General features: G+C 36.4%; 1 protein-coding gene across 1 annotated transcript; it reads left to right on the forward strand.

Moving 5' to 3' along the window:
- Window positions 1-848: 848 nt before the first annotated feature.
- Window positions 849-23,387, forward strand: LOC145978347 (mitochondrial import inner membrane translocase subunit Tim17-B-like). The gene is made up of 2 exons (XM_083110941.1): window positions 849-959; window positions 22,554-23,387. Exon 2 carries the CDS (start codon window positions 22,561-22,563, stop codon window positions 23,062-23,064), a length of 504 nt encoding a protein of 167 aa, XP_082967067.1. The 5' UTR covers window positions 849-959; window positions 22,554-22,560; the 3' UTR covers window positions 23,065-23,387.
- The last annotated feature ends 555 nt before the right edge of the window (window positions 23,388-23,942 follow it).

The following is a 23,942-nucleotide window of genomic DNA, read 5'->3' on the forward strand; positions in this document are numbered from 1 at the left end:
TTCAAATACATTTATGGAGGGGAGGAGGCAAGATTGACTTCATACATTATATCATATAGGTGCGCGCGCACACACAGACACACACAGGCACATAGAGATACGGAGAGAAAGAGAGGGGAAGTGGTCCTTAACTTGGAAGTTTGCATTGGCTTTTACATGAACCAATAGCAGTGTAGAGCAATCTAGTTGCCATAGTAACGCAAAATTTAGTATAAATTATGCCCGGCTTTCCAATTGGCTAGAATATCATTCAAGATGGTAGCTGAATGTACATCAATTCAAACTCTGTAAATGCAAATTACATTGTACATTTCGGCACATAAAGGAAATGACGTACCTCTTTAACAGTTAGTTATCAGAAATTAATTAGTTTAAAGAAGCGCGAAACAGTTTTACAACCTACATGATTATCACGAATGACTAGAGTAGTACCTTCCAATTTTTCATGGCTGAAATGCTCGATTGTAAAGCACCCTAACAGTGGAATTATTGCACATGAATATTATGAACTAAATATTATAATTCATATAGGTATATAACATTAGAGATAATATTATATTTGGTATTCTTTACATTAAAAATTAAGGAACAAGTTATATTTCTATGATTTCGAAAACAGAATCATGTTAAATTTTATTTTAAATAAAGGAGAGAATATGCTCTTTGACATGAGCCGCAAATCCTACAAATACTAGTATTACATTAATATTATTGTATGTGATAATACTATATTAGTAACACATGTCGCTTATTGTAAGATAATAATTCTTATATTTAAGTGCTTTTTAGATTCAAGTAGTATGTTCGATCAGTCGTGCCAGTCCAATTTCTGATCTCTGCAAAATGGAACCAACGGGTATGAGGCTGAACAGTTTGTGATATCTGGTTACGGTTTGTTGCTTCCGTGATAAACAAAATTTAGGTCTGTAGCAGTGATATTCTCACAAGTTATTTTCCGTGTAAGTATTTAATTTTTATGTTTTGCTTGCTCACATAAAATTTGATATGAGAAGTACGGGTAGTTGCATTCATGCTGGAATACCACCAGTTCATGAACAACGTATAATTTAACAGTACCCATTTACACGCTAACAAATATTAGAACTGTTTTCAGGCATGATTCAGGACTATGTGTCTCCCACATAAGTGATTCAAACATGAATAAACTTATTTCGTGAGAATGACGCAATTCGTTTCAATAACTACACAAAAAGCACAAGCACCGTGCATTTTCCGGCGTGGTGCATATTAGCAGTAATCATAAATGTTTCACATCTGTTCGACCTGTAAAAAGGTGGTATTCTTTGCATATAGTACGGATTTATTTACCTGTGTGTCTTGTCATTCAGTTTTTAACATTCCGCATAGTAGTAATTTCAGGCAGCCTGTTAACAAAGGTCGTCCGTGTTATATCTTATGTTTGCCCTCACTTACCGTGTAATATGAAATAAAAAGTATGTTCGTAACAAGGAATTGATTAGCTGATCAATGAAATAATTGGTACAGTGCATGCAGATTTCCTAATTCATCAACATTTTCGTTACTTTTGAAATCTCGTGTGGAATTTACGGGCCAAGTTCCTTTTTTTTTAAATTGTGATTTCATCATGTTACGTATACTCTATATTGTATAATGGTTTTTGGGGCGGTAAGAATTTACAATATAGAGAAAGTCTCCAATTTCGTTAATTTTCGGTATACTAACTAATTTTGGCCTCATAATCACGAATCTGTTGTAAAAAACCGGGGGTCACGTCTGGAAATTGTACATTTTGATGAAAAATTGCTCGTTAGCGCCAAAAACCATCCACGGGTAGCCCCACGAACCATTCACATGATGTTAGGTTAGGTTCCATTAGCACTCATTTTACCCCTAAATTCATCGAAAAAATAGGGATCGTACTAGAATTAACATCATAAATCATTTTCTTGTAAAACAACGGCGTGGTTGGGCACAATGACAGGAGATTACATTTTTGTTCGTAAAACTACGCGTATACACCTTTTCAGACGTGACCCCCGGTTTTTTTCAACAGATTCGTGATTAGTAGGTCAAAATTAGTTAGTATACCCAAAATTAACAAAATTGGAGAATTTCTCTATATTGTAAATTCGCTCCGAAGATATTATTCAATACATGCTTTCGTAGTTATGTTAGGAGGGCCAGGTTTAGTTCCCTTGGAATTGTAATAATAACCCTAAATGCTTTCGTGGTTAGGTTAGGTGGGCCAGCTTTATGTCTCTTAGTATTAAAATAATATCCCAAAACGCTTTCATAGTTAGGTTAGGTGGTAGTCTGTGTAATGCGTCAAGCTTGCAAAATGGTGAGTTTTGTGCAATTTACCTCTAACATCTTATTTTGTCCATAAATTGGACTTTTTCGAAATGAAAACTGGGTAGCAGAATATAGAGAATGTCTCCAATTTCGTTAATATTTGGTATAGTAACAAATTTTGGCCTTCTAATCATGAACCTGTTGTTAAAATGTGGGGGTCACGTGTGGAAATTGTACATTATGCACGGGTAGCCCCACAAACCATTCACGGTTAGCCCCATGAACCATTTCCAGTAAGGTTAGGTTAGGCAAGATTAGTTAAAATTTTGTTCATAAAACAATGCGATACACCTCTAAAAAAAATTACTTACCCCCGCATCGTGATTAGAAGGCCAAATTTAGTTACTAGGCCTATACCAAATATTAACGAAATTGGAGACATTCTCTATATTCTGCAATCGCTCCGAAAACTGTTCTGATTAGTTTAGGGAAGGTTCCTAATTTCTTCTATAGTGGAGCCACAAGAAAAAAAGCTTGCACAGATCCACGACTCCTATGCACTGTACTCTTGCTTGGAGGGGAGGGTCAGAAAGGAGCATGCTTCCTTATGGCCCGAGTTGAATGGATGAGGGGGGAGGTGCATGGAGGCTTTTCACCCAAGGTTATTTTGTTTGTGGTCGCTCTATCCATTTATTACCACTATTCTACAATACTTGCTGTCGCTTCTATCAATGCCTTGTCCATGGGGAGTGCACAAGCTTGCAAAAGGTAATTTTTAAGTTGTTTTTTTCAACGTAAACAACTCTTTTCTAAATCCAAACAGTGCTCAGTACTTTAAGGAAGGTTCAAATTACGTGTGACAGTGATTGCCAAAATTCTACGGTAATTAGTCTCTCTGCTAGGAGAATTTAAAAATAAATATAAATCAATCTGAACGTTTAGTCTTCATACTCAAGTTTTTATAATTTGTTAGCAGAGACCCCAAGTACTTCATAATGCTGAAAATGAGTTCAATATGAATATTTTAATCCCATAAATAAAATCGCATATCTAGAACCATATATGGCCCAGTGACTGCAGAACTCCCCCTCGAGAATTATGTTGAAATTTTAATTGACAGATTTTGATGTTTTTCGTAATATAAAATTGTTTTCTTGCACATAAAAAACAAATAATGGAGATATTTAATCCCAAAGTATGCCCATCTAAATGACAGCCTGCCGTCTCGGAGTACTTTCACAGCTTTTTATTAGTAAAAATGGTTGTATGCACAATCAAATAGCTAAGAACATGTGCAGAAGACCAAACCATCAAACTTAGCACTCCTAACAACAAAAACATTGAAATTATGCTATTAGAACACTTAACGAATTTAACACTTCTCATGATAATTTCAGTTATAGTTTGGTTTCATAAATTTTCAGTCTTTCATGTTTGATTTACTTTATTTTATGATAGAGTAAGCAACGTCCCATCTACAGCTGGTGTGGAATTATGTATTGGGTTCTATATTCACTTGCGCAAAGCCTTTGGGGCTGTTCTGCTTCATGCTAAGGTAACAGATGTACTTTACTTCACAATAACACATCTCCGCGAGCTAAAAACAACTGAAAATCTTCATAAACAACATAATCTTCATAATCCATGCAAGATATTTCACTTTCCCGAGGGTACAGCACCTAGAATAACATAGTGTGGAAAACGGCATGGTTCTGCGCTCTCTGGCTGGTTCCACTCGAAAATGATCCGCTAGAGGCGCTGGTGTTGACCCCAGTGCTTGGTGTTCGACTGCTTATAATGGAAGTAAATGGAGTTTTTGCTACAACGTCTAATTCTTTTACATGAAGCATTTCTATGAATGTGATAATTGCTATGATATTTGGTACAGTGGTCGCAAAGATATTAACGAACATTCTAGACAGACGACCACATCCTGTTATCGTCATACTTTCGTTAATAATACGTGAGAAAAAATACGCGTGGAATGTTCTTGGCAACTAAATTTTTGTGTATGAATTAGGTTCATTATTATTATCATCATCATTTCTTTTAAAGATATACACACTGAAGCATTTGTATTTTGGATATTTACTGTCTCTTTTCTTCCGCTTTAAACTAATCGCGGCGATGATGATAATGATGATTGCATGAAACGACAAGGGAAACCCCACAAAACTTCCTTAGTGCCATCGACATGAGTGTAAGCCAACTTTCAAACCAATGGGACAAGCGACACGGGATGTTCACACTGTCACACTAGTGACACACACTTCCAGACTGTAAAATAGCATTCATTGCACATGAGGGTCCAAACAGCAAACGATACGTTCATATGGCGTATTCGCGTGCTACTTGTTACTTCGGTTGGAAAGCTCCTTAAAGGAAGGGTGCTGAGACCGAAGCGACGCGCTACAGGGTGAGTTCCCAACTAAGTGACAAGCGACATGGTGCCTTCAGTCTATTAGCAAGCGTTGCTTGCGAACGACGCGACACGATAAACTGCACATGACAACAACAGATGTATTCGACACGATAAGCCACACGTGTCGCTCATGCGGTACTGGGCCCTTTTCCTCAATAGCTTGTAACGTGTTGCCGTGGTTTGTTGTTCGCACATGCGTGATGCAATGAGTGTCTTGCTTTAGTGAGATTGCGCACCAAAGCGGCACGCGACACTTATCGCTTGAGGATTTCACCAACCGAACGCTTGCCTGTGCTTCCCGTCATGCCGCTACGATGTGAAATGTTGCTCTTGATTGGCTCCTTTCCAAGCAACATGTTTCACTTCGGTATGAAAGTTTCCTTGGACCGAATGACCTGTATCGCTTTGGTGTAAAATCTCCTTGAGGAAACGGTGCAGTCAGAGCTTTTGTCCCTACGGTTCGAAAGGCTGCATTGATTTCAGACTGCTCGCTTTCAAGCGACATTTGTGGTTTGTCGCCTCGGTATGAAATATCTCTCAGGATACTATTTATATTCTAATAACATAGAAAAATAAACTCGAATACACAGTCCAAGACCTGACGTCCGGAATCACATTGCGATGTTTCTTCTTGTGTTACGCATGCTATTTATTATTAATTTTATTTTACTTTTCTTTCCAAATTAATGCCATTTCGTGACTGCAAATCACTCCACAAATATAACTGTTTCCATCTATTCACTTACCACCTTTCTAGAGAAACAAATCTACACAATATATTCCAAAAACTAACTAAGTCGCATTACTTTCATAACAAAATTAGCACCTGGGTCGATCGCACTGCCATCTACTTGTCATCGTCTCGGGGAACCAGTTTCTTGGGTCGTTTTCCACACTACGTTATTCAAGGTGCTGTACCGAGGGGGTATAGAGGGTAAATGCTACCCTTTATATTTTATGTGAATGTCTCACATGTATAGAGCGACCGCAAGGGAAAAAAAACCTTGGATCCTCGCACAGCTTTCCCTTCTTCCGTTCAGCTTGGGCCATAAGGAAGCATGGTCCACTCTCCCCCTCCTCGTGTGAGTACGGTGAACAGGAGTCACAGGTCTGCACAGTTTTTTTTTCCTTCTGGTTCCATTAAGGTAAACGTCCCTAATTTCGACAATGTGCCTAAGTTCGACAGGGTGTTTGAAAAATCGTAAAAAATAAGAAAACTATGCAATGCAGAAAATCGTGCATGTATCATGGGACAGTGTACAGGTTTACCCCACGTCGTGAAAAAGGCGGTTGAACCAGATGAGACATAGCAGCAGTGCGGGAGAAATTATGACGGCACTATTTGCTAACTGTGAAAAATCAATTGATTTTTAGTGTATTTCGTAAGAAGGTAAATTTTCTACGTAAGGTTTTTACCAGTTTTGTGTTGTTTCAAAACAAATTTCAATACTTTATTATTGTTTTAGAGCTGTTTTCTGAGCTTCCTAGTCTGTTGCAGCAGACAAAGGTTGTTCATGTAACAAAATAAGGGGGGTGTCGAACATATGAGCACAAAAATGGATGGTGCACCAAATTTCGACAAGTGTCGAAATTTATTCGAAAATACACAATGTTGGGTTTTGATGTGCATTGAAAGGCATTTTGTTTACCATTCATGAAAATACCAGTTTCATTGCCCTACGGCAATTGGAACATTAATCCGACAGGGGGGTGTTGAAGTTTGGTGCCGTGCATGTCGAATTTTGGGACATTCCCTGAAACGTCATTTCTGGGCTTTTTGCATACTTTTTCTCTCTAGTGTCATTGCTATTTTCATGAAATCACTCGTTCTTCCTTTCGTCACTAACTGTGAGGGACCTGAACTTTACAAAATTGCAATAATAATACCAAAAAATGTCATGTTATAATTAAGTGTTTATATTGGCTTAATGTGATAAACTGAACTAAAACTCCATGCAAATTAAATAGCTGAATGATGAAAATTTTATCTTGTGTACGATTTTTTAATGTTCTTAACAATTCTGCGAAAATGTTGCAAAATTTGCCTCATTAATGATAAATATTACACAGAACTAAAATTTGGCCTCATACAGTACACGATTTTCCTTGTTCTACGATTTTGTGAAAAATGTAGGAGTGTGTGGGACAGAATATTTTGGGTTGGGGTGGTAAATGTTCCAAATTTCCCAAAGCTCTGGAAATCTCAAATTCTACACGTCATTTTCACTTTAAGTGATTGTTTTTGCATTTCTGGTACAAAAACGAACAATTTTCGTTAAGTTCTAGCCACTTACAATGCAGAAACATCGAGGAACAAAGGTTGTACGCTTGAGCCGCTTGATAATTAATTTACATGAAACTCAGCTTAATTTGTTCCTTACTTTAGTTTCATTTGGCCAAGTTCAAAAACTTCCAAGAAAGCAAAGAGAAAGACTGCCTGCTGTGATTACATCTCCTTAAATGATCAAATACTTTACAAAGGAGGAGGATTCATTTTGAGTTTTAAGTTCACTTTATGCACAGTAAGGCTAATCAGGACTGGACCTTCATCTTAAAGTGGGATCCAAACCATTATGTGCCTGCATTGGGGATCGAACCCGGGACCCCTTGATTACAAGGCGATGACGCTACCACTGCTAACAAAGGAGGAGAAAAAGCATCAAGTAGATGAAGCAAAAGAGCTAGAGAGCTGAAGAAACTTGCTACACAGAACTAGAAGACAAAGAGTTTAGGCAAAAAGGGAAAGAAATGGGTTGATGTGAGTGACTCAGAATCTTCAGATGAAAGTGCACTGTCTTTGAAAAAAGTGAATCTCACTGGCAAGAGGAGGAGTCAGATGAAATGACATTAGAGATTGTCGATGAAAGTGATGTAAAAGAAGGGCATTTCATTTTTGTGGAATTTTTAGGGGGGAAAAGAAATGCATCAAAATTTAATTACGTCTGTGTTGTTCAGGAGATGCTGGAAGATGTAATGAAAGTGATTGGACTTAAGAGTGTTGATGTGGCCAAGAAGGAATTTGTCACCAATGAAAGTAATGTTTCATTCATGTCAGACCCTCAAATTATTGGTCGTGTTGAGTTGCCAGATTTGGTAATGAACGGGGAAAGGGTCAGATATGTTTTCAAGAAAAAAGTACATGTCTAAGAGTTAGGTCTTTGATTTTGAGGACTCACACCTAACTTCAGACAGAAAGTTGTTTTGCATTTGTTTAAAGTTTATGTTAATTAATTATTAGTGTTATATATAATGTTACCAATATCCCAGATACCAACAGCAATTGTTCCTTAGCATCTAGGCTTGGCTAAGTAAATGTTACAGTTAGTCCTCAAAATGTTTTTTTTTGTTTTTGATACACCATTGGGAATCACCCTGTAAAACTATGTTTCAAAGTTGTAATATAAACGCAATCAACATTTTCAGTGTTTTATTTGCTTTGATGTACCTAGCCTTTGGCATGGTAAGTAATTCATGTTAATATTTGAAAATTTTGTGGAGCATAAAAGAGGGGGTTAACAACAAATCTTTTTTTGTTCAGTTCATGCCCTGATAAATCTGTAAATTTAGTTGAATACAATGAAATGCCAATAGAAGGACATGAGCAGTTATTGGTATTATTAATTAACATCTGCATATTTAGTGTCTGATGTTGAGATATAAGGGGGTGTCGAATTTTGGTACACAAACTGTCGAAATTAAGGACAGGGTGTCGAACTTAGGGACATATTGTAGGATTCACTTTTTGATTTTTTAATAATTATGTAACATAACTGTTGGAATGCAAAATACTTTTTGGGTGAAAGTAGAATCTTTAAACGTTAAGGCAAAAAAATAATTACTCACATTTATGAAATACGAAAGCCACTACAAGCAATTAACTGCAAACATTTTCCTTAACCTGTCGAACTTAGGGACGTTTACCTTATAACACTGGAATGCTCATAATAGTGTTCTTACCTATTCGCGTGCTTCTGGTTTCAGTGTGTGCATTAATTATGCAGAATCATTATGGTGTTTTTTGTAGAACAATTTTTGCATACATGTTTTACAGCAATCTTCTATTTTGTTTCCTTGTGTACAGGTGTTTTCATGAGATCATGTTTTCCACATGGTATGCATATTGTAGATGATTTATGTCCTTATATACTTGCAGTGATTTGTTAATGAACAGTACATAGTTAAGCAGTTTACATATATCCATGAAGGCGACTATACCATTGCCTCCTTGAAAAATGCTTGTGTGAGTAGTTGGGCAGGTTGGGTAATGTTAACAGTATGTACATGGTTCCATTTTCTCTGCATATTTTGAACCCCACATCCAGGAACTACTACTTCATTATAATTTCTGGTATAAAATTTGCCACAATTAATGCTTGTCATAACTTTGTCACACTCTTAGGTGAATTCACACAAATTTTCAAATGCTTTCCTTTTCTTTCTGTATATTGTGTGAAATTAATATAACATAGAAGTGAGACCCATAATTTTGTTGATCAAGTGGCAGTTTGCGAGGAATATCAGTAGGCTATAGCTGCCATATGTAACAGTGTTAAGATCCAGTTATTTTGTGATTTAAAGGTTGTGTGATATGGTAAGGAAGTAATTTACAATGCTGGAAATGAGTGTAAAGGCATGTTTGCAGTTGAGAAGTACTATTTTATGTACTTGAAAGTCGCAGAAAGCATAATTTGCAAGAAATTTTGTCATGAAATAGGGTTACCAGACGTCCGGTTTTTCCCGGACATGTCCTACATTTTAGCCTTATGTTCTGCGTCCGGGAGGAATTTGAAAAATATTATAATTGTCCTACATTTTGAGCATTACATAATATTAATTAGGAAAATACGTAATTTACAAGTATATGGACTGCGCCATCAAACTCAATAGTGAAATTTATTTTGATTCAGTCATTGCCCAAAAAGAAAAAAGTTTGTCCTGCTATTAAACAAAGAGGAAAACTGAAGCAATTAATTAACAAAGTTTTGGGACCACTTTCTGATAACGTCACTGTTCAATGCCTGAGAAGAATTTCTTGCCTTAGGGTTTATACTGATAGAACAAGGTGTTGCCTATTCTTATTCAATATAATTTGATTGTAAAGCAGGGGTAGAGAACAAATTTATTCAGGGTGTCTGCCAGTCAAGAAAGTCATGGAAGTCAAGAAAAAGTAAAGAAATCAACAAGAAGTCAATAAAAAGGCAATAAATTATTCTTGTGGTCAAGAATTTTTGTTGTCATAATGACTGATTGGTTGATTTAGTTTATTTTACTTCACTTTTTTCTGTCCCTTTGGCTAATCGCGAAGATGAGGATGAATGGTGGTAAGATAAGATGATGAAGGTACAGTCACAAACATATAGATACATCCGACACAAGCCCCACATAAGATTATACTGGCTGTGAGTCCATACGCCAAAGCCTCGCTTGTCTGTCAAACACAGTTCAGGATGCATTAATACGAGAAAGCAGATCTAATTCTCTTCTTAAATTCAGCTTCAGTTTTTATCTTAACTGGCCCTTTGGTAGAGGTTTTCATTAAATAAATATTTATTTTCTTAATTACTAATTTCCAACTTTACCTAAGTAGGGGTCGAATAAATAAACGTTAAGAAAAACTGAAAAAAGGTCTAAAAAAGTCCAGAAAAAGTCAAGAATTCTGGATGTGTTATTTTCGTAGACACCCTGTTATTGAACTAAAAACTACCCAAGATGAAACTTCTGGAACCATTCTAAATTACGGTAATTGCTGAATATTTGTTTGCCATTACAGGTCATAATTCAAATGTTGAGAGAGTACTTTCATTACCATCAGCACAAGAGACTCACAAGAGACATTAGTTTTGCATAAAGTCTGTAAAATGTTTAGTACTGATCCGCATAATTTTGGAGAGTTTATCTAACATAAATATAGTTTGACTAAACCTGATATTTTGATAAAAATTGTCTCCTCTGAGAAGTACCACTTAAATCATGTAGTAAGAGGTGCATTGATTAGTACGATTGCCAGTTTTGAAATTTTACAATTAAAAATTCATTAGAATTCATTTTTTAAAAAAAATTAAGTGTCATTTTTCAACTACTTTCTAACGTGTTTTTAGAAATATGTATTATTTATTGAGAATGTTTTGTGTCCTACATTTTGACTTAATGTCCTACATTTTGGGACAGCATGTCCTACATTTCCCTTACAGTGATCTGGTAACCCTATCATGAAAGTAGTCTGCACAAGTAACTTCTGCCACAATGTGATGTTCTCTCTTATTCAAGCATGAAATATTTGATTCATATAGTTAAACCGACTTACAGATTATCAGTATTCTCCTCAAAATATCCATATACCAGCCTGACATCACGAATAATGGGTATTGTCAGTGGCAGCAATTAGGTTGGGGCAAAGCCTCCCACCCCCCACTTGTTGCTACTTTTGCTCCCGCACTATGCTAAACCTTAGGAGCGATTTTACAATACCGGACAACTCCCCAATTTCGTTTATATATTTCGCATACTCAATAATTTAGGTCTCCTAATCACGAATCTAGTTAAAATTTGGCAGTGACGTGTCGAATTTGCAAAAAGAGCGAAATTGAGTGGTCCGCGATTGGCACGATTGCCTATTATTTACCGGAAGATTTTGTGTTTCCAGTACTTAAAAAACGAAATATACATTCCTGATATTACTACGACCCCAAATTTTAACTGTTTGCCTAACCTAACCTTACCGTGAATGGTTTGCACCGTAAAAAAATGTCCATTTCGTAGCACTTGAGGACAAATTTTAACTACACAATCGTGATCAAGTGTCCTAAATTATTGACTATGCGAAATATGAATGAATGCCCTGTATTGTTATGTACCCAACTGAAAGTTACTAAAAAAACTTACAAAAGAAAGAACTTTTATTTCCTACCTTCAAAGTCGCCATCTTCCTCACACCATGCAGATTATTGAACAAGTGAACGCTACGTTGAACAAAACTGGTTTCCATACTTGTGTACGGAGAACGATCGCAGTAATTGAAAAGATTATAACTTTTGCACATCAATTAACAATTTCAACCCATCACCCCCACATGTTAACCTCAGATACTTCATCGGGACTATGTATTTCATGAGTATAAGAAGTAGGATAGAACTTACGGAGTTGTCCGGTATTGTAAAATCTTACCATCCTTATCTACAAAGGGAAATAAACTGTCTTTGCCCCCCACTTCTGGCAACCCTCCCTGTTTTGGAACCCAAGTGCCACCACTAAGTATTGTGTACACGTTTCTATACTTCTTTTTAGATACAATTTTGAAATATATGTGTGTGTGTGTGTGAGCTGGTATGTGTGCTTCTATTTTTTTTTTTTTTCATGTATTCTAATCCATTGTGGTTCAAGTTTTTCACATGCAATCAACTTTGTAATACCTTGCCCTGGGTTAGATGGTAGCCTTAGGCTGGACCTCGCGCAGTAGAAAATATAAAGACTCTTCTATTCTAAATTATGTATAAAGTGTGGAAGTACCACCACAATCTAATCTAACCTACTTAAAATGTATGAATAGTAACAATAATGGTATGTAAATGTAATGGTAACAGTTCGTTATATCGGAGACACATTTCTTCATTTTTACAGAAGAAACTACTTACGGAAATATGTTTCTCCAAGCTTTCCAATGTTCATGGAGGTATTTTCTTTCATCGTGGAATCTATTTGACCGGCAAATCATATATTTTTCAAGAGAAATATCTCACCGACGCACAATTGACATGCTTCTCATACGTGAACTGCATGCTCCGCACGTTTGATGACGTAACCCACTGTCAGTGTTTCAAACTCCTTTTTTTTTTTTTTACTATGCTTGCCTAACCTAACCTTATGGAAATGGTTCGTGGGGCTATCCTCCATGAATGCTTCGTGGAGCTATCCGTCAACTACCGTGCATAATGGTTTTTGGAGCTATCCGTGAATGGTTCATGTAGCTATCTGTGAATGGTTCGTGTAGCTATCTGTGTATGGTTCGTGGGGCTATCAGTCAGCTACCTGTGCACAAAGTATAATTTCCACCGGTGACGAACACGATAGTAGGTATTTTTCAGTGAATAAGGTTGGTCAAAATGTGCCCACCATAACATATGTTACGGAAGCGAAGAAAGGAATCAAAAAATCACTCTGTATGTGAAAAATTGTTTGTTTTCGTGTAAAAAGCATAATGGCACCTTGAACTATTTTCCGCAATACACAATTGGTAAGTACGAACCATGCGAAACCCAACATATCCGATTTAAATGTGTCTCCGATAACAAACTGTTACCAATGTAACAACAAAGCCTAGAGCGCCACACCAGACTTTCTCAACCTTTAGTTTCATGTAAGCCCATGTGAGCAGGATCGTGATCGACCCAAGTTCCAGTTGCGTTGTTTCTGTATCTTGCAATGCCTATAGGCATGCACCAAACAGGTTTTTTGAGTATTAAATGTTCTTTGAAGAAAGATTTTCCGATCACCCCAATCTGCTTTCATAAGTAGGTTTCGTGCTTTTCTCATTAAAATTTGTCTCCTGCATGTTTTCAGTTTTAGTAAACTGTACCCATTTTGGGTAGGTTAGGAATGTAAGTTTGATGTCATTGGTATTTCTTCACTTGCCTTATCTCCTTTACATGTATACATTTTTGATGTGGAGAGAATGTATCATACAGTGGTTGGTGACTTGCAAGTGCTGCCTCTCGTGCAGCCTACTTTTCACGATACTTACTTTGCAGTCATTTCCAGTATTCTAAATGCATTTCATCCAGCCCAAGTTCTGATTGTTTAATTCTGATTTCATCATGCTGCCCACAGCCTCTTTTTTTGTGATGAACTGAAGGTTTCTGATAATTTACTTAGGAACTTAGTGAAAAAACAAAGAATTCAGCCCGATTTGACAAAGAGAATGAATAGGAAACTGGAGCTGACAACACCAACTGGTCTTGGGGTACCTAATAAGTCAAATCTTTGATTTCACAGATTTTCGATTGCCATACCTTGTAATTTCAATTTCTGGTAAGTCAAGTATTGACACCTTATGTTACTATAGTTTCTGAGGCTTTATTTAACCCAAATTTAATAAAGAAAAATAAAAGACTTAATTATTCTAAGTATGGGATGCAGTGTAACCATACTTTGAAACGTCAGAAATCAGGTGACATACGTTACCTCAAAATGACCAAAACAGTTGAATCTAAAAGTTGAGATTTTTACTGTGAGTTAGGTTCATGCAGGGCTTCCTTTGTGCCAAATTTCAGAATTTGGTAACAGTATGGTATAGTGAAAACACATTTCTTCAAATTTATAGGAGACACTACTTACGGAACTGAGTTTCTGTAGACTTTTGGAAGCTTGTGGAAGTGTTTTCTCCCTTCTTTCAACTTATTCAGCCGGTAAATCATGTATTTTTTGACATAAATGTATCTCCGATGCATGATAGCTCTTGCCACCATTACCATTGACTACATGAATCAAATGTTCCGTGCATTCGATTATGTAACCCCCTGTTAGTGTAGCAACCACGCTGTAGTTTTTCAAGATGACGTGAAGGTTGAATTGGAATTATTTTTTTCAAATTTAATTTTCTGTTTCCCTAGCCTAACCTTCTGTGAATGCTTTGTGGATCAATTTTCGCTTAAAAACCTTCTGTGAATAGTTTGTGCGGCATTTTTCGGTTAATAAGTTTGGAAGCACTTCATATCAGCTGACGATAGACAACGTGAGTCACGAAAGCAAATTAGCAACGACAATAAATACTTACAATGTGAAAAATTACGCTTCCCCACTTTCAAAAATGTTCCGCTATGCATAACAGGTAAGTACAAATGTAAATAATTAGGAAATAAACGAGTGAAATGTGTTTTCACTATACCATACTGTTACCCAGAATTTTTCAAGAGGACCCATCTGAGATATTTAACCCCGAAAACTGTCAAAATTCAATGAACGGCCATGTTTGATCCCATGCTGTAAAAAAGAGTTTCATTTCTAAGCACTGATATTTTATTTACATACACCCTGCAGGCAGGTCTACACATGAAAAGAAAAAATCAAGCGTAAGACTAAACCCCTTCATTGAAAAAATCGGGCTTAAAAATCCAATTTTTTTAACTATTAACTATTGTTACCCCAATTTCCACCATAATTTTTATACTTACGATGCAATTTTAAGCAAAACATACTTGAATGTCATAGAAAGTATACTTTAGCTACAAAATGAATTTTGTTTCTGGTGTCTAGCTCTAATGCTTTTTGAAATATTAAGGTTTCTGAAAAGTGCTACATGAGCAAAAAAAGCCATATGCCATCTTGGAAAAATGTGTCCCACGAGAACTAAAGACAATAATTTTTTTTGAACATTAGTTTTGATATCTAGAAACATGTACAAACGTATGTACTAAAGATGAACATTTTCTAAAATGGTCATGCAACCACCATTGGATGGTTTGCCATGAAATGACGCAACATATACTTCGGAGTTTTAGTGATTACTTAATGCATGTTTACTCCTATGATTCTTCTCTTGCAACCAGCCATTCATTTCCTGTCGCCTTTGTTATAGACTGCTGCTGCCATCTACATCACATTTGTGCTGCAAAGGGATTTTGTACTTTGGTTAGAAGAGTCAGGTTTAGGGCTCTTAGTACTCAAATGCTTTCATTGTTACTTTAGGTGGGCCTGGTTTAGCATTTTTTATGATTACAATGTCTGAAAATGTATTCTAGACACTTTTGGAAAAATGTACACCCACTGTGTGGAGCATACAACATAGGGAAAATAGTTTGTTTTTTCTACCTTCCTTAACCATGTCTGATTTTGCTCAAATTGCAGTGTATCTCATATTCTAGCTACAGAATTTTATCTAAATGATAACTAAATGTACAGAACCAATAAATATATGGCATGTCCCCTATTTGTCTCCTAAATTATGCACTGTATTTCAATAATTGAATTGTCAAATTATAGTGCAGGTAGTACCTTAATGCACCTGTAACTTTCATGCACTAAGTTAAAAACTGTAGCCTACACAAAGGGTTGAAAATATTTTTAAAAATTGTCAAAATGTGAAAATACATTAATACACAGTATTTGCTTGAGTACCTCGCTGACTTTTTTAAAACCTAAATTGCAGAAGAATATACACGGGCACAGAGCTTCTAACCAGACGTAAACACCATTTATGTGCACAGCCAAGCAACACATTATGCTCGTTCAATGGAGGATAGGAACACTATCACATCCACAGAGAAAATTCTCAATTCTTCTTTGTGTTTTAATATGTGCAAAAATGTAATGTTATTATTAATTATCATCGGTGGAACTATGATGTGCTGATAACTAGAGACCGTATTTGAAATGGAATTCTTTTTTTTATTTTTCAACACTGATCATGGAATATATAACAGTGTTGATAATTATCTTTCACCAACAAGATTACATGGTTTTTACTACCCTTTTTTCTCTTTTTCAGGCCACATTCCCTTTTCTAAAAACATTTTCCATTGTTATACCTTTATTGACTACTTTTTCAGACTACATTCCCTTTTTTCCTTTAGCTTTATCTACCTTATCTCGCCTCCATGATTGTTGGAAGTACATTGTTGCAACTGGGTATGAGCAGTAAGAAACACATTGTAAGCGACTTGCCTGTTGAGTTGAAAGTGTACTTATCTACTAGATTTACAGACTATTATTGTGATGTTTATTAGAATAGTTTTAACTTTACTGTGTGACGGTGACAACAGTATTGAGTGTCAGTGAAATGGTGAAGCCAGGTACAAGTGGCAGCCAGCTGTGGAATGTAGTATGCTGCTTCAAGGAAGATTTCATCGAAAAAGGTGTACAGTTTATTTTTGCACTCCACAAAATATGAAATGAAAGCACTAGATATACCATTCATATATAAAAAGGGATCCATTAGATTTCCTACCTTTTTACTTTAATTTGGTAACATTATCGTATGAGGGAAACGGATTCCTTCAAATTTACAGGAGAAAGTACTTTCGGAAATCATTTTCTTTAGCGTTGTGGAAGTTCCTGAATGTAGATTTGATCCATTTTAATGTGAATGCATGTTGTTTTCTGTGAAAATCTCTGTCAGACATGCTGTTTCTGCTCCTGCCATTTGCTTTCTGCATGAGAGTGTAATGTTCCGTGTGTTAAGATGATGCAACCCCATAGCCAGTGTTTCAGCCTCGCCGTGTTTTCACTAGAACATGACGTGTCGAGTATTTTTTTTTTTTTTAACTGTGCTTGCCTAACCTAACTTAACCTAACCTAACCTTACGGAAAATGGTTTTTGGGGCTAACGTGAATGGTTTTTGGGGCTAACGTCAATGGTTTTTGGGGCTAACGTCAATGGTTTGTGAGGCTAACGTCAATGGTTTGCGACATATAAGCATAATATCAAATCCGGGCACGAAAGTAGATATTTTCCGGTGAACGAGGTTGCAACACTGCATAAATCGACAAAACACTCTCAGAACGCCCCCTAAACCAGTATGCTATTACAGATTCAAAACAAACAAGTAACAGTAAGTACTCGTAAATCTAAGAAATAGACATTGATATGCATTATTTCACTTTATGAAATGTTCCACATTCGGAAATAACACGTTAGCAATGTAAAGAAGTCAGAAATATATGATTCGTAGGTGTTTCCCTCATACGATAATAGTACCCTTTAATTCATAAGAAATTTAATGTATCCCTTTTTACATATGAATGGTACATATTATGTTTTCGTGTAAACTAATATTTTTAGTGAAGTGCAAAAATAAACCATAGTTCTTTTTCATTTCCTTTTTTTTTTTTTTTTTTGGTCCTTGTTAGGGTATTTTCCCTTTAAAATCCAGTCTCTACTGATAACCAAAGTGCTTCCACATTAATTATTTAAAAATTATACGCTCTGTTCAACTTAGTACTTATTTATAGCTACATTTTCCCAAGCTGTTGACATTAGTTCACCCTCACGAGTATTTAAAGCTGTAATTCACAAAATTTTGTGCAAAAACCAACCTTTGAGTGGGCTGGCTGTAAAACTAAGGCAGAAACTGAAATAGATTGGCCTCAAATGGCAAGAAAAACCTCACTTTTTCTAAAAAGAGAAAATTCTTGAAAAATTTTGTGATGCCCACTGGACTGGGCCTACAGTTTAAAGTGTGTTCCAAACTAATAATGTGATGTTTCCACAGGGGATCAAAGTTGGTACCTTTTGTTTACGACACGACTGCGTTAGCACTGTGTCGTTGGGTAGGCACACATACACACACATCCAAATGTAAGGCAATAAACCAATTACTAACTAGAAGCAATCGCCAATATATGTCTCTTGGCTGCTACACCGCTAGTTACAAAATAACATTTTAAACCTCTAAACTCTCAAAGTTGAGTATTTCACCAGGAAAGACAAGCGCTGATGCCGGGCAGCTTGCCGCCGAGTCTCATAGCGAATGTCAGGGAATGCTCTGTACAAGTGAAATGGGTTAGCCACAATAGGCAAAAAAGCCAAAATGTCACTTTTAAATTATTTTTTTAAAAATCTAGCAAGAGAGGTATGGCAGTTCTACTGTAGTTTATTTTGTATTCTTCAAAGAATAGTTCTTTGAAATTTACGGGTATCAAGGGAATATGCAGAAAGTATATTGAACCATGAAAACTTGCTTCAGTGCTGTTTTTTCCTATAAATTTCTCAGATACTCTGATCATTTTTCCAATAACATATTGTAGATTTGTGTGCGATACTCACTATTAAAGGAATTAAATACGTTAAATAGTATTAATTGATTTAACTACTTACGTGAGTGAGTATGGAGTCTTATTAGGACAACGTTTCGGAGGTCAAACTGCCTCATTCATCAGGTACGTGGATGTTTCTAATCACGAAGCATAGTGCCGCGTGAAAGAAGTGTTGAATGAGAATTCGGTTAAGCGTTAAGGATAAAGAAACATACAAAAACTCTGCCATATTCCAACTTAAAAAATCTCAGCATGTTAAAAACTTCGTAAAAACAATCCACACTTAAAATAACTAAAAAAGGATCCCAAACATTACGAATACAGGCTAGTTGTGAGGCCTTCACTGGTGAGCAGCTCCCACCTCAACCGGAAGGTGAAAGCTACCTCCCCTCCTTTAGTGTTCCTCTTTTCTCTCTTATGTCACCAATCCAAAGTGAATTCTCGTTGTTCTTGAGCTGCTTTGAGAAGTCATTAGGAAAGATAATAATAAATTAAATAGGAATGTTTATGAAGCCACGTATATTTGCATGGGAAATAGGAATAAACTCAACAGAGAGACGACGGTAATTTAGAGGACGGATGGATTAGTTTTCTTAAAAAATGGGATAAGGCAGTGAAAGCTGAAGCTAAGATAGGTTTCCATGTTACTTTGGAGGTCATCAAAGCAGCAGAAGAAGAATGAGAATTCACTTTGGATTGGTGACGTAAGAGAAAAAAGAGACAGTTTAAAGGAGGGGAGGTAGCTTTCACCTTCCAGTTGAGGTGGAAGCTGCTCACCAGTGTAGGTCTCACAACTAGCCTGGACTCGTAACGGCCACTTGGGATCCTTTTTTAGTTATTTTAATATAAGTAGATTGTTTTTACGAAGTTTTTAACATGCTGAGATTTTTGAAGTTGGAATGTGGCCGAGTTGTTGTATGGGTTTTTATCCTTAACCCTTAACGGAATCCTCATTCAACACTTCTTTTACGCGGCACTATGCTCGGTGATTAGAGACATCCACAAACCTGATGAAGGAGGCAGTTTGACCTCCGAAACATTGTCCTAATAAGATCCATACTCACTCACATAAGTAGTTAAATCAATTAATACTATTTAACGTATTTATTTCCCATTTTTCCAATAGTCAATGATCTCTGCTGATATTTGCAACTATTTGGCAGTAATTTTAGATCTTTTCACTACATAATACACTTGATTTGTTGATTACAAGCCTACAACAGTGCTACTAAGACATTGGGGGGGGCCATTCACTGATTATTGTGAGTGCCTTCTCATAGCATTCCATTCAAGTAAATGATGTGTCAAAATTACTTTTGAAAACTAAAGTTAGAGTTAAGGTCACACATTCTGAGTCATTATTACATGACATTAAAACTTAGCTACACCTTTCCAAGCTCTTGAAATTTTTCACATAGTCTTTAAGGTACTATTATAGTATAAGGGAAACATCTATAAATCATATATTTCACACTTTTTTTACATTGCTAACGTACTATTTTGGAATGCGGAACATTTCCTAAGGTGGAATAATGCATTTCTAACTAACATAATGTCTATTTCTTACATTTCCGAGTACTTACTGTTACTTCGATTCTGTAACACATTATGGCAGGCGATAGCTTACTGGTTCAGGGGAACACGGCTAGAGTCTAGTTTACATCATTCTTGCCCACTCCTCCTTGCACACTCCTTCTTGCCCGTTTACAAAACCGTGCTAGCAGACAGCCGGCGCTCCAGCATCTCGTAGGGCAAGTAAGTTTTTCTTTTTACACTTTCTGTCGCTAACCATTCACGGGAACGAGGTATGCCTACGAGGTTAGGTTAGGTTCCATTAGCACTCATTTCACCCCTAAATATGTGCTTCATCATCGAAAAATGTCCTCAGTACGTTCAATCATGCATATCCGGACAACATCGGTTTTTCTCGATTTTCTCCTCCAGGAAATTTTTCCTCGCCTTGGGATTTAGTTTGTTGAATTCCTTATACAATAAACTTTCCAACGACATATGACACGTATTCCTTATGAAAAGGACTAGACTCTTACCAGGAAACAGCATGTCGGACAGAGATTTTCGCAGAAAACTACATGTTTTCGCATTAAAATGGAACAAAACTACATTCACGAACTTCCACAACGTTACAGAAAATGATTTCCGTAAGTACTTTCTCCTGTAAATTTGAAGAAATCCGTTTCCCTTATACTATAATGTTACCATCTTTAAATGCTGAATCTTTATGGGAATGATAAGTGACACTTACCTGATATGCATGTTTGCACATTCATTATTGTAATTTAACCCATACGGATGCCTGGTACATATGTAAAAATCTGTTTTTATTTTTAAACCAATGTTAATTTTAAAGTGAGGATTTTTCAAGTGTGTGAAAATTGTTTTAAAAAATCATAAAATGAGAAATATAGGGTGTAGCAATGCATCAGGTGATTTTGCAACATTGAATATATGTAACAGGTGACTACCACTGTCTTGAAGCCCCTGCTTTATCATTCAGTTATGGTGGAATTGTGGATAGAAACACAGCTTGCATTCACTATAAAAGCATATTACAAAAACAGTACTTATCTGCACAGTCATTTTGGTAGGTTACACATCACATTGCGAAGCATGGCCACAGAAATTTAAGCCACTTCTTCCCGGACCTGTTTGCTCAAAGTTTTTAATACATGTTGTGATGACTGGCAAAAAGCATCGGATCATGATGTGGTGTATTGAAATATTTCCGATATACATGATGTGCCCGTTTTACGATTTCATCATAACTGAATGGTAAAGCAGGGGTTGCAAGGTAGCAATAGTGACATGTTACCTCTGACTCAACAACTAGCTATATCCAGTGTTGCCAAATTGCCTGATTCATTGCCCACCTTGTATTTCTTTTAAAGAGTTGGTTTGTTTTATTTTGGATGGAACGACTAGGGATTTTAGATAGTAAAATATTCACATTCAGTCTCAGTACAGGTGAAGTAAGAAGAAAAAGGGGAATTTACTAGGATGGCCAAATCCGGATAAAATTTTATCCAGACATCAGATAATTTTCTATCCTGTTTTCAAATATCCGGATAGTTGATTATCCAAAACTCCCATATATCCCAATTACCTGCATATGCAGATTATCCAAAATATCCAGATACCTGAAATGCCAGAATGTGTTCATTATCCGGACATTTTTATCATTTATCCGTTTTACTGGCTCTTTGCATATTATATTATTCGTTATGTTTGTATTTCTACTGTATGGATTCTCTACAAATCCTTCATTCAATCTGTCTGTTATCCATTTTATGGATTTCTGCATATTTCTTAAATGTTTACCTTATTTTGACTAAAACTGATCTCTGCCTTGCCAAGTTCAGTGTAAATGCACACAGTTCTCCACCATAACAAAAGAGTGTAAGGAACAGTTTAGAAAATGCCATTCTAACCAGAATAACATACCATACCTGAAAAAGTAAATAGCAATCTGAAAACTCAGATTGTCTGTATATGAATAACCATATTAGTCATCCGGATATCTGTATTGTTTGGATATTTACATTATCTGTATATTTGGATTATCCTTAAAATCAGGATATATATTATCTGGATTTTGTTGCCATTCGTGCAATTTACCCAATCAATCATTTTTCAGGTAGCCCATGAAGCCCCATAATAAATCAAAGTGTTACACTGCTATGTACCTACAATTGTGCCAAGTTTAGTTGAGAATGTCCCATAGTTTATCATAAAAGTAATTAGAATATATTATGCACTAGCAAGTAGTGTTGCACTATTCCAAAGTTCTTCTAATGCTTTGTGACATAGTAACTTGAATTTACATGCTACAAAAGACTGCTCTTGGAGAAGATGTTAAGTTTTTTTTAGAATTTTAGAAAAACTGCAAAGAATTGAAAAGGACGTTCTCGCAATGGAAACTAACACCATTTACTCTTATCTCAATTGCATTATATTGCTTATTTTTAGGTATGTTGTGTGATTGCTTGCTTCATTTTGTGTGTTAAGCGAGGGTTATCTCCATTTAATCTTATGACCCACTTGTATATAAAAATCTCGTAATGGCAAACAATTTTATTATTCTACTTTGTTGCAGATAAACAATGGAGGAATACGCGCGAGAACCATGCCCATGGCGAATCGTTGACGATTGTGGTGGTGCTTTCACCATGGGCGCAATCGGAGGAGCCATCTTTCAGAGCGTGAAGGGATTCCGGAATGCTCCCAGCGGAATGAGGAGAAGAATGCTGGGAAGTCTAACAGCCATCAAACAAAGAGCTCCTATCATCGGTGGCAACTTTGCCGTGTGGGGCGGCATGTTCTCCACGATTGACTGCACACTCGTTCATCTTCGTAAGAAAGAAGATCCCTGGAACTCTATTATAAGTGGAGCAGCTACTGGTGGAATCCTAGCAGCGAGAAATGGTGTGCCCGCAATGGCAGGAAGTGCAGTTATTGGTGGTATCCTGCTAGCCCTAATCGAAGGTGTGGGGATTTTGTTCACAAGATTGTCGGCAGAACAATTCAAGCCTATCAATCCCCAAGTGGAAGACCCATCTCAGTTAGGTGTTGCTCCAGGCATTGGCATGCAGCAAAACTATCAGTAGAATGTACACAGTAATAATATGGCAGTGGTTTGACGAACAAGGAAACATGTAAAATACTGAGGAAGTATGGGTGCCCCAGTATGAATATATGTGTGGTTACGAAAAGCCATTGTGAGTATCTGTACATATTGTACAGTTTAGAATGGTAATTTGTAAAAGAAAATGAAATCATTATTTAATTGGCTAAGAAATTGTTAATTTTTTTATGTTGCCATTTTTTTTTAGAAGGAAGCTTTTTATGTAAATTTTGGCTGTTACATCCGACATTGCTACAGACTGTATTTTGACAGCAAATCCATAAATAAAACTGTTAGGTGAAATAATTGTTATTATTATGATAATATAACAAAGTGTTGAATAAATCATGAGTTTCTGGAAAGGGTACCCTTATAATTATACAGGATAGTGCCATATGTTTTTTTCATGTTGTGTTAACTAGGTTTGGTTGCATTGTATTGCACTATGTGCTTTTCACATTCAGCAGCAAATAAGCAGCATTGATTAGTAGACACTTCTCTTATCTGTGAGTACTGAGAAATATACAGGCTAGCTGAATTTAGAAATAGTCACCTCCCCTTCCAATAATGAAAAATATACAGGGTGTAATTTTAATGGCGAGCACGGAAATGTACAGAGGACATCAAGACAAACAACTTTTCTCAGTAACATTTTTCTCGTTGGTGCGTAATTTCAGCGCTACAGTCGCCCATAAAAGCCAGTTTTGCCACCTGAATGCTGGCAACCACACACAACATTTGATTGCATTTGTGACATCATATCCCGTCGTGAAGCAATGCGTTCCAGGGTTGCCAGGAACACATATTCTGTGAAAAATGTCGTAGCTGTAATCAGCCACATTATGTACCGTAAATTAAAAC

This window comes from Lepisma saccharinum, chromosome 24 (genome assembly GCF_977018435.1).
Source record: "Lepisma saccharinum chromosome 24, izLepSacc3.1, whole genome shotgun sequence".
Classification (NCBI taxonomy): domain Eukaryota; kingdom Metazoa; phylum Arthropoda; class Insecta; order Zygentoma; family Lepismatidae; genus Lepisma; species Lepisma saccharinum.

Excerpts from the sequence above, each read along its gene's own strand:
- LOC145978347 (XM_083110941.1), top strand. The coding sequence starts at position 22,561 with ATGGAGGAATACGCGCGAGAACCATGCCCATGGCGAATCGTTGACGAT.